Source organism: Triplophysa rosa, linkage group LG2 (genome assembly GCF_024868665.1).
Source record: "Triplophysa rosa linkage group LG2, Trosa_1v2, whole genome shotgun sequence".
Classification (NCBI taxonomy): Eukaryota; Metazoa; Chordata; class Actinopteri; order Cypriniformes; family Nemacheilidae; genus Triplophysa; species Triplophysa rosa.
Genome location: NC_079891.1, coordinates 34,067,674 through 34,079,779, shown reverse-complemented (window position 1 = coordinate 34,079,779; position 12,106 = coordinate 34,067,674). Strand labels below are relative to the sequence as shown.

Genomic DNA, 12,106 nt, shown 5'->3' with positions numbered 1-12,106 from the left:
AGTGTGACACGTTTGCTTTTATAACTACTTGTTTCATAAATAACTAAAAACACATTACATAGAAAAATAACAAGATACGGTTCCCTCATAAAACTTTGCAGAGATTGTACAAGAACAACAACATGAAAAGCAAAAGACTTGCATTAAATGCTTCACCTGCGTTTTTTTATTCATTCTTATGCTACTAAAGATTGCAAACAGACAACATTCAAAGATAAAACTAAATTATAACCCGAAGTAATTTGCTACCGTCACAAAGCCGCCACGTCGTGGTGCTGTTCATGTGAGCTCACCCTGCAAACACGATCATTATAGGAAAGTGTGTGATGAAATTGTAAATAAGAACTTGTGTGGCATTCACACACAGCCAGTCATTCTGTCCGTGTTTACTGCAAGCGCATACACACACATACACATGACTGTAAATGATGGGTTATAAGATCAGACACAACAGACTGCTACACAACTGTTTACATACTGGAACGCAATGCTTTTTTGGCCAAATAAACTCACAAAGGTATTCGCAATAAGCATGAAATTGCCTCAGGTGCATTCGGTCGTCGGAGTTCACGTACTAAATATGTTACTTGGCGTGCACTATTTAGCCTAATCTAGAATACAAGCCTCATGTCTGGCCAACGTATGATGCTAACAACACAACTGTAAAAATATGAACACGGTCTGTTCGAGATCTCATATCAAAATGTTCTTGGCAATCTGGCCAACGTATGATGCTAACAACACAACTGTAAAAATATGAACACGGTCTGTTCGAGATCTCATATCAAAATGTTCTTGGCAAACCGACTTTTAAGACGTTCATGAAGAAATCGCATGCCTAACTCGACCGTAGCAGACAAGTCAAATCTCGTGTCATGGGGTGTCTAACACGGCACAGGCTCTTGTGCCATTCCTGCGTGCTTCCCCAATTTGGCTTAAACCAGAACAGCGGCTGTCAGTGACTAAAGGCTAAAGAATATGAGCCGTAGTTTCCAACAATCCCCGTTCACGGACATCGGCGTGAAGAGCGAGAGGGTTTGGAATCAATTTACTGTTGAGTCTCCAGGACTTATTGAAAGTCAGTGCGGTAATGAGAACCTTACGTTCCACTTCAGCTCCGTGCAGAAACGCTGGGGTTTAGTGTGGGGAATTAGGGCGTTCACAAGAAAAAAATGAAATATGCCTAAATAATAACACACAAACCATGATTTGCATGTTTCGCATTCGAACTCCGGGCGGAGATTCAAAATGCTTCTTGCAAAAATTCTATCATATTGAAAATGCTCGCGCCACGCATCTTTGCGTGCTATCATTATTCCGGGGAACTTTAGGATAACAGGTTTCCAACCTTAATACATTTCCAAGACTTTCCCATGCATTAGTGATCATTGGTTTAAAAAAATAATGTTCATGAGATAACTGTACAACTGGAACTACAATTTCTTTCCCAGTACTGCCTGCTGGGAAAAAGCTTTAGCTTACGCCCACTAAGAAGTGCACCAAAAACTCAAGACCAGACCAGCATGGCCAGGGAAGACACCAGCTGAAACCAGCCATCCACAAGGGGCTAATATCAAGGGATAAGTCAAGGACGAATAAGTGGAAGGTCATCTGCAGAGAAGCCACTGTTGTGTTTATATCACGCTCGAAATAGTTCTTCAGAGACGACCTAAAGAATGCCAGACACAAACTGAAGCAAATAAAGACTCACCGAGATAAGGGATGCAGGGCACCATCTTGAGCGATCTGATATACTCCCTCATTCTGGCGTAGTTCTCTTCTTTAGATGTCAGGTAGTCCAGCTTCTCAAACGTGGCCTTGTCTTTTCTGCTGATCAACTGTAGCAACACAAAAAAGCACAACTCGTAAATTGAAACGTAGAGTACAGCTACACTAAAACGGCACTTTACTATTTATTTCAGAGCATTTTATATTCTGCAAATAAAAGCTGAAAGTTACTGAGCAAGCACATAAAAGATCAGTCTTCCTACCTTACCCCGATTCTCAACTGTAAACTTTCACAGGAAATGTCTGTTTTGATTGTTATTTGACTTTAACACGTAAAGATACAGTAAATATGCAGAGAAAATTGCATTTTTATGCTTCAAACATAGATGATGATAGAGATGTCAATTAAGATGAAATCATCAAACTTAAAGCTATATGTCAGAGGCAAAACAATATGTCCTTTTCTTTTGGACTTTTCTTCCATTATCCCTCGGCTGCGCGTGAACCATAGGCTTGTTTTTCCGGCAAATGACGGTGACGAAAGCTCCCGCACAGAGGAGATGGTATCCTATTGCATCAAAACTAAAAACGCCACGTTCATTACCGGAACTTACCTGCGTCATTTGCCAGAAAAACAAGCCTCAGGTTCACGCGCAGCCCAGACATAACGGAAGCTAGACATTAACATTAATAACGCTCTCAATATGGATATTTCTCTCAAACAATCGCATCGATTCGCTTCAGAAGACCTGTGTTAAAACCACGCAGCCGTGTACGAGCCGTTCTTTCATTGATGGATGCTCTTATTGAAGCTTAAAAAAAATGCCCCCCATTCACTCCCATTCTACCGCTTGGAAGAAAAATGATACGTGGTATTAGAACTCCGTCTGCAGTATTCTTCAAGAAGAAAGTCATATTCAGTCAGGATGCCTTGAGGGTGAGTAAAACATGGGGCAATTTTGTTTTGCCTCCGAAACATCGCTTTAAGCACACTCTAAACGGTTTAATTTCCCACCAATATTGTCAAAATGCAGAATCAAAACTTTTTATTGTCAGCGTGTTTGTTGCCATTTGTAGGATTAGTGTATATTTGCTTTATTTGTGTAGCGTAACACAAAACAATATAACGGAAGCTAAGTTTTAATGAAGCAATGTAGAGATTCTAGTGGTGAGGTTAGGAATTGCAACCAACGGCTCACTCCACCCCTCCCTCCTCCCTTTTGAAGCACTACGGTGGCTTACACAGAACTAAGATGAAAAATGATACATTGGACCTTTAAATGTGTGCCACTGTTCCCAAACTAATAGATATTAAAAGCTGCAATAACTACATCTTTAAAATAAATGATCTAAAATGAATCATGTATAACACTGTATCTGAGAGTCTCGGCTGTAGAGGAACATGCTCAAAACAACGTGACTTATAAACAGCATGTTTTTCAACGTGAACAACGTGAAAAGCATGCTGGACTCCTCTCCAAAAAATCTCAAGAGGGAACACAAGGCTGAGCTGTTAAAATGGATAAATCCATGAGCGAAAGTGTAAACCTGGAAGCGATTTTCCTTTCTCCAACTGTACATCCGAATCAATCTTGCTTTGGAATCTCTTTCTGATACTTTCAGCTGTCGGTTCTGAACTGGAAACAGCTGTTGCAATGTTTGTCCTCATCTGATGATAGGTGCACGCTTGCCCGAGCCGAGTGTGCACGGATGCAACCAGGCCCGAACACGTCGGTAACCCAAACATCCACTTCAGGGCACAGATGGTATTGGAGTACAGCTGGTGAAACCCTTTCTCAACACTATAACCAAGCAGGCTTTTAGCAGGACGTCCCAAATGAGCAAACCAACCTGCTCTGGTTTCAGATAAATGGAAGCAATTGAGATGTGACCAACTGTTTTGCAATACCAGGTTTTAGACAACTGTTTGTGGCCATGCCCAAGTTTGAACTGGCCTAAACATTCCCCAAACACATACATAACATCAATACAGCAACTGGCAAAAACTCTTTTTTTCTATTCTTTTTTAGCTTTGTGGTTGTCTGGTGTGAGGTAACAGCACCAGAAAATACAAGACCCTCAATTAGGACATTCTTCAATATTCTGCCGATTCTGTGTTTCAGTGTTAACGTGTAAGGATTTTGAAACATCATACTGAATTGCTTTCCCCAAAAGGATTGACTAGTTTGTACTGTACCTTTGCCCACCCAGCTCGTTCCAGAACATAAGCAACAAGTCTATAGCCGAGGTGGGAATACGATAGACACGCCCCCTTTCCATACATGTGTCTGGTTAATAATGACTCCGGCTGGTCCCGGCATGAGCTCATGGAAGCTGCGATCTCATTGGTTTACGAGCCTCTGGGGCATAACGTTTAAAGCTTTTACTTTTGCATTCCACATGATGAGAGAAAATAGACACATCTTAAATTCCACTGACGGCTGCAGAAAATTGTGGGTGATACGCTAATATGCCTGGGGCAAGAAAACATGGCTTGTCTGAAGGACTTTCTACAGACACAAAAAAATATGTATACTGCGTGCATATGTACACACAGATGCGGCTGCGGAAAGAATTAAGAGACCATTCCAAATTTTCCTTTAATCAGCATTTCTAGATGTATTGTGGTCATTCCAGTTCCGTGCGTGTTGAATTTGAACAAAATCAAACCTGAGGAGTGACAAAGTCAAAACAAAACAGAACTTTTCCTAAATACATGCACAAAAGTGAATATGAACTTGTTTTCTTCGCAGTATTTGAGGTCTAAAAATACAGAGCATCTTTTCTGTTATTTTCACCTGTTCCTCCGGTTTTCATTTTCTGCAAATAAATGCAAAAAGAAACAATATCTTTATTTGAAATTTAATTTTGGGAGAAAACAACCGTTTTACCTATACACATACCTAGAAATAGCAAATACAGAAAAAAGGGTCACAAGAATGAAATGTTCCTTTTGAACTTAACAGACCTTTTAAAAAATAATAAAAAAATATACAAAGTGATAAATACCTCAAACAAAGGACCACCTTAACAAACACCTCTTTTCATAAGTCGGTCGAGCTAAATCTTCACCTTAAACTGGGAAATATCAACATTACATGTACTCAGAAAGCTAAAGCTCTGTGGTGATGGAACAAATTATTACACAGCAGGAAATTTCCTTCTGCACAGGCAGCGTTGACAGTCGCTCATACATCACTCCTCACGGACACATTCATTTATGAGTACAGAAAAAGTTTTATAGCGCCATTTCAAATGAAGCTGAACACTAGAATCTGATCGGGGATCTAGAGACCAACATCAAGAAGAAAACTACAGAAATCCATCTGTACCTCTGGACACTGAGTGTGACCCATATAGAAGTCATGAAATGGGATAAAAAACAGGGCCAGACAGCATCTTGGTTTTGTAGTTGGCATGGGATCACATGTTTAGATAGACACCGTGACATGTCATGTTTGAGGACTAGATTCCACCGGGATGGAAACTACGATAGAGATCGAATGAATGGATGTGTGTGTGTGTGCTGTGGAAAAAAACGTCTCACAGTATGCATCTTGTGTGAACATGGGATGATTGCAATGCAAGAGATCGTGATCAAGACCTACTTAGAAAACACACGCACCACACAAAAACATGCATCCACAAACACATACAAGCCGCGCACACACATCCACATACATACACAAACACACATGCATTCATGAGCCCTATATCCACATCCACATGCACACTCACATCTGCACACACACGCACAAAATAATGCTAAATAAAAATACTTTAATATACAGTATCTCACAGAAGTGAGTACACCCCTCACATTTTTGTAAATATTTTATTATATCTTTTCACAACACTGAAGAAATGAAACTTTGCAATATATCACAAAATATTGACACTTTGGGCCCAATTTGGACATTTGCACTTAGGGGTGTACTCACTTTTGTTGCCAGCGGTTTAGACATTAATAATGGCTGTGTGTTGAGTTATTTTGAGGGGACAGCCAATTTACACTGTTAAACAAGCTGTACACTCACTACTTCACATTGTAGCAAAGTGTCATTTCTTCAGTGTTGTCACATGAAAAGATATAATAAAATATTAACAAAAATGTGAGGGGTGTCCTCACTTCTGTGAGATACTGTAAATACAGTTATTGTATACAATACACACCATCATGGGCTGGGTTACCACTCGGTGGTCCAAAATCTGCACCCTTAAGACAAACCAGTTTAGAGCTACTGTAAAATATCAGCATTTGGATTTGGTTGTGTAAAAAGGCAAGGGTATTAAACGAAATGGAGAATGAGTTTGCGTGCGTTCTTTTTAATGGTCTAGAATAAAATAATTTATGCCATTACATGCATCACAAACGGCTGTTCCCATCCTCGACAATAACATTTAACTGGAAAAGAATGACTGTGGTGGAAAAGATGTTAAATCCATAATCACACATAAAAGCAGACAGACCAACAACACGCTCAATGGAAAAGCTGTCACATAAATTATCTGAATGTAACATCTCAATGCAACAAAGCACAGATGACTTCTAAAGAGCAATCTAGCATTAAAAATCTGTCAGCTAGAAAACCTAACTGCTTTCAGGTGCAAGAAGACATTGAGATGAATTAAAGTCTTTATTGTAATTAAAGCAAAGTAAAGCCATTACAATGATAGATGATGTAATGTTTGCTCGAACTTAAGAGTTTGCTTTTATAAAAGAGACATTGGAACAACAAGTATTCAGATCCACGCGATACAGATCTGAAGATTAGACATTCCCACTAGAGATTTTGGTCTAGTTTGCTTTGTTCGAAAGATGTTGGAGATTTTTGACCTTAGGTTTGTCGCATTTATAGATCACGACACAAGACAGGTCTACAACAAGCTTGAGACCATCTTAAAGGAAGACACATCTCTCTGCAGTTAGTTCTCTGACCTTCCTTATCAACACAGCAGCTAACAGCTTTTCTTCAATAAAGAAAGTTTCGGCAGTTGTTGCAAAACATGGTTCGAGAAAACGGTCTTCCGAGATTGTCTGCAAGGCAAAGCTCATTTGGCTGCCAAAAAGGTGCGATATGACAAAGACGAGTGATAAACGTTCCACCAAGGTCTGCAACCGGTAACAGGACATGCTATTCTTCTCACTGATCCAAAACGCTGTTCCACAACACATCAAATATATTCCGATTTAATATAAAACCATCATCGACATGGTCAGCAACCTTGAGCTTACAAACACTTAATAAATAACCATTCTGTGTTGTACCGTTTAAGATATGATGCATTTGTCGCTATGCTGTAAAGTAAATAAGTCTCATGTACGTCACCTTAACTTTGCCAAACCTCCGGCGCCCCCAATTTTCTGTCATGATATTTAACTTCCACGTGTGTGTGTCCCCTGATCTGAGCCAAGTAAATATAACAGCAAAAAAAAAAAGAAAAAGGTACGCATTTGTTCTCTTGATATTGCAAAAACAATGTAGATGCTGCCAATAGCTCTGGTCCAATACCTTATGATGCTGTGATGTTGTATTAAAAGTGAGCTGTCTACTCATCACTAGATTTGGGAAGACAGTCATGAAGTGGAAAAATACATTTCTAGCCCGGGTCAAGTTGCTGATAATTAATAGGAAGGAACAGCATGGAATATTACTAATCTGATATTATTCCGATAAACCCGTGTAACATTACTTCATTACTACACGGCTGTTGACAGTTAGATTGTCATCTGGACAAGGCTCTCTAAAGCTTCTGTCTGCTGCCAGTTCAGACCAAACGCACTCAACGTTAGAGGCATGACGTAAGAGATATAAAACAGGTTCCAATTCAGCTTGCAACATCTCCTGATCACCACCACCCTATTAGTTGTTTTCTTTGGTTTGGCGTAAAACAAAAATAAATAAATCAAGTAAATAAGCACAAATCAAATCAAATTAAATTAGAAAATATCTTTATAGTGAGGCAAAGAAAGAACAATTTCCATCTGCATAATCTTTTTCCACTTTATAAAAAATCATTTTGTGAAACAAAAATGTTAAGGGCCATTCACACGGTATGCGGCGAGCAGTGGAATTGCCGCACAGCAGCCACCTTAACATTTACATTTATGCTTTTGGCAGACGCTTTTATCCAAAGCGACTAACATTGCATTTTATTATACATTTGATTCTGACTATGTGCGATCGATCCCATGACCTTGGCATTGCTAGCGCCATGCTCTTTAAGCCGATGTGGCTGCTTCACAAGAATATAAAATGGCCGCGGAAGTTGCAGGATTTTGGACGCCTCGGCTCTGCCAATGAAACCACCTGCGAACTAGAGAATCGCGACTACCACGTACAGTGTGAATCCACCTTTAAAGGTTCTTTACGGAACCGTACAGATGAAAACGATCCTTGTATGGCATCACGAGGCACCTTTATATTAAGTGTGTACCGGTCCTGTATTCTGAACGCCAATGCACTGGCCTAAAATACGCAGCGCAGAAATATACAAGATGAGATTTGGTTTTTAACTCCAAAGTTAGGTATTTAAAAAATACAGTATAACTGTTTAAAGTTTCATTTTTCATTTTAATTGGCAGACGCTTTAATAGGCACACGTGTTAGAAGCTCATTTCAAAGTGAGCAGGCGAAAAAAGGTTTAAAAAAAATGAAGTGGGGAAAACATTAGTTTCATGATGTATGAGCTACACACTTTTATACTACAGATGTAGACTGTGCTGTGTGTAGTGATGCTGAAAAAACAGGTTCACTCGGCTATACTTTGGGGACAAAACACCTGACACAAACTCTCTTTGGCAAAATCGATAAACATGAAATAAAAATGATTCAAGTTTTCTTTTAAGAATTACTGTGTTTGTGTGTGTGTTCATGTTTGTATATCCCGGTGGGGACCTGTGTGTGTGTGTGTGCGTGTGTGTGTGTGTGTGTGTGTGTGTGAGAGGTGGTCGTACCGCCCAGGTCTTGCTCAGTCTGAAGATGGGAGCAGTCTGCAGTGCCGAGACCACAGACACCAGCGAATGCAGGTTATTCAGCTCCAGAAGTTTCTACAGAAAGAAACAAAACAAAAATGTGCTTAATGGTTAACTGCTATTAAAAACCAGAACCTCAAAATGGGCGTTTCAGAGACTGCTGGTGTTTTATCATGTTTTGCAATAAAACTGTTATGTAATCAGAAGTTCACACATCGCAAAACAGGGTTTTATTTTGTGGAAAAGCACGTGTGATATCCAGAACTGTCTGTTAGTTAGGTTAGATGATGTCACACTACCAACTCTCTCCTTCTCTCTGACTGGCCAGCATCCAAACCATCAGAAAGATACAGATCTGCTTTCATCATTACTCCCACAACACAGCAGAAAGAGATCTTGAATAAACTGCTCTGAGCATCGAGCACTCCCTCGCTCTCCTCTGGCACACATGACCGATAAAATGAACGCAGGTTTTGCAGGATCACATTTAACGTTTGTTCTGTCAGCGAGCACTCCTCTGCGACTCAGTCATGAGATTTTAGAGGGACGGCTGCAGAAATCAGCAAATCTACTTCACTGATGCTGTGGTTTTGAGTCTTTCCTGACGTCACCTAAACAGCGATGGGTTATGTTTGGGGAAACTAAAGCGGCCGAGTAATGGCCCGGCCCAAAAAGATTTCAGGTGTACGAGAATAGGAATCAGTCCTAGAGCTTCATACTGTAAGAACTAATAGCATCTAAAAAACAAGCCCCGGTGTAAGGTTTCTACAGCGAGACTAACGCTTTTCAAACCATACAGATGTGAATTGAATAAACTAATTCCAATAATCAAATCGAGAAAAATGAGTATTTGTTGTAAACTGAATTTTGGCGCTGGCTTGGACTTCAAAACGCTCGTACAGCCATGGAAATTTGAGGGAAAATTTTGGATAATTGTTGCATGCGTATAAAACAATGTTATATAAAAGCGTTTTCGTTGACCGCATTTTATGTGCCAAGGAATTTTAACAGCACCACGTTTCGAAGCGGATCGCATAATCTTTCCTCTATATATTCCAACCTGATGGAGTGAGCAGATATACACATCGACCAACACAACCATTACTCAGCATCATTCCTGTGTGATACAGCAGGACCAATACAAGTTCATCACAAACGTTTCGGTAACTCGGCAACACATGCGAAAAGCCAGATTGACATTTAGCTCCATTTAGAAACCTCATGACCTGCAGTCAACATTTAACATATATCACAATACAGAATTTTTATCCGAGGTTAGAGAATGACAATGTTTTTAACTAGCAGAGATAAGCGTTCATTTTCTAAATTAGCTGTTATTAAACAAACCTTTGCGATTTTCACGAAGTGGCTCAGGATCTCTGCACGAATCTTCAGCGTCTGAGCGGTGAGGATCTCTCGCACTAACCAGAAGCTGACCTAAAGAAACAAAAACGGACACCATTTACCTTCTTAGTAAACATTTCTGGAATTATTACAATCCAACACTTTGTTTCGTTAAATAGCTTGTATTGGTATTGTCATGCAGCTCGATTGGTAGAGCTCCAAGTACCTTTGGATAAAAACATTGTAAATATATGTAAATGTAAAGAAGTTTTTCGGCTGTCACCAAACCATCATATTTATCAAACCCGTTCACACCATTACACTTATTAGTGTACACTTGGTGCAGAGAAAAGAAAGTGTATGTAATGTTGACTTTTACAAAGCTACACTATATCTTTGAGAAATGTAAATGTAGTTTAAATGAACTTTATCGTAAGTAAAACAATTTGTTTCCTTCACTCAAGGATGATGAAGGTGCATGTCAGAGAAAATGCTCAACACGAGATGCAGACTAAATTAAAAGCGAGACAGGGACAGGCGGAGGTCAGATCACAAGAAACTCATGACTTTCCACTAAAGAAAAACTGGCCTTAAAGCGTACAGCATGGAAAACCCATTTCAGAAGGATAAAAACACCGGAAATAACTCTAGCTCCAAGAAGACTGAGAAGAGGAATTATGTAACGGATGAAAAATGATCCGCTGAGGTCTGATTATAATTGAATGGCAAACACACAACGTCAGGCACACGGACCTCAACTGGCTGGGACACAGACCTGAGTAGATGCCAAATAAAAAGAAAAAACAGATTAATGAGGTTTGACAGATGGTGACCGTATAGCAAACGGTTAGAAATTTCTCCCTCAGGAAATACAAGACCACGAAAATCAGATACCAAACCCCGCAAATTTCCTCAAAAGTTGCTTCGATTATACTCCCCAAGGTATAACTAGAAAAACAAATGAAAGCTCTAAACTATTTAATATCCAACAAATAAATATTATGGTTTAGCTAGAGTTCAGTGAAACCGATGAATTATTAACGGTCTCTCGAAAACAACACTAATACAATGACATTGTTATCTTAATAAAATATATTATAATGTTTCAAACCTACATAAACATAACAGTATATAATGATGCAATTGCCAAATTAACATAAGCATTTCTCAAACCCACAAAAATACAATTTCAGTAATAACAGGCGATTCTACATGCATTTTCTTTCCTATTCAGCTGACGTCAACCGCAGTCTGTCCTCCTTTTTTAAAACTCACTTAGACAGCCCAAAACATTTTACATAAATAAACTTTAGTTGCGTATTGCAAACAAAAACAAACACGTCGGCAAAGTGATTGTGGAACACTTAAACAACTGCTTTTGTTTATGAACATTATGGTAAACATTGACCAAACTTTGAGAAATGTTGAATGTGGTTTGACATCCAGTATATTATTATGTTGGCTCAAGTTTTTCTCATTGTGTCGCATGCAAATCTAAAGTGTAAAAACGACTGAAAAAATAAAATTTGTACTATTATATACAAAATTACAATGGATGCAGAAAATAATGCTAGCGTGTTCTGCCTTTGCAAAAGCCACTTATAATTGAAAAATCTCACTTCATCTCCAGTAGGTAAAATATGAGAAAACCCTGCTGATTTATTGCCCTATCATGTGAACGTGCACGTCTGTTTATATCTTCATTAAAAACAAAAATACAACATACAAAATGAAGTAGTCGTGTTCTAGTCCTTGGTGGTTTAACTCAGAAAAAAAGGCTAAATAAACACGAATTGTTCACTACCTGCAAATATGGACCCAGAGCTCCCCAAGGGCCAGTAAACATATCTGTAAATGAAGAAAATATGGACTGAACCTTCCAAAGAAATGACGTGTTTTCCATCGGCCCGGAGGACATGAAAGAGTCTGATGGGGAACTCTTAAAAATACATGAAGACAAAGATTAAGCGTAAAAATCTGCGAGAAGCTTGACTTAAACAGCGCTTGACTTGTGTTGTTGATAACTTGTCTACAATGTAAATGGAAATGGGGACACAG

The 12,106-nt window shown here is 39.2% G+C and overlaps 1 protein-coding gene across 4 annotated transcripts in view; it reads right to left on the bottom strand.

Moving 5' to 3' along the window:
• The window catches only part of LOC130551418 (ras-specific guanine nucleotide-releasing factor RalGPS1), an 84,616-nt gene that overhangs the window by 45,475 nt on the left and 27,035 nt on the right, over positions 1–12,106 (bottom strand). For all 4 annotated transcript variants that reach the window (XM_057329020.1, XM_057329019.1, XM_057329021.1 and 1 more), the window contains 3 exons: positions 10,052–10,141; positions 8,687–8,779; positions 1,712–1,838 (listed from right to left, as the gene is read on the bottom strand). In XM_057329020.1, coding sequence (XP_057185003.1) covers positions 1,712–1,838; positions 8,687–8,779; positions 10,052–10,141 — 310 coding nt within the window. The remainder of the gene's footprint in view (positions 1–1,711; positions 1,839–8,686; positions 8,780–10,051; positions 10,142–12,106) is intronic.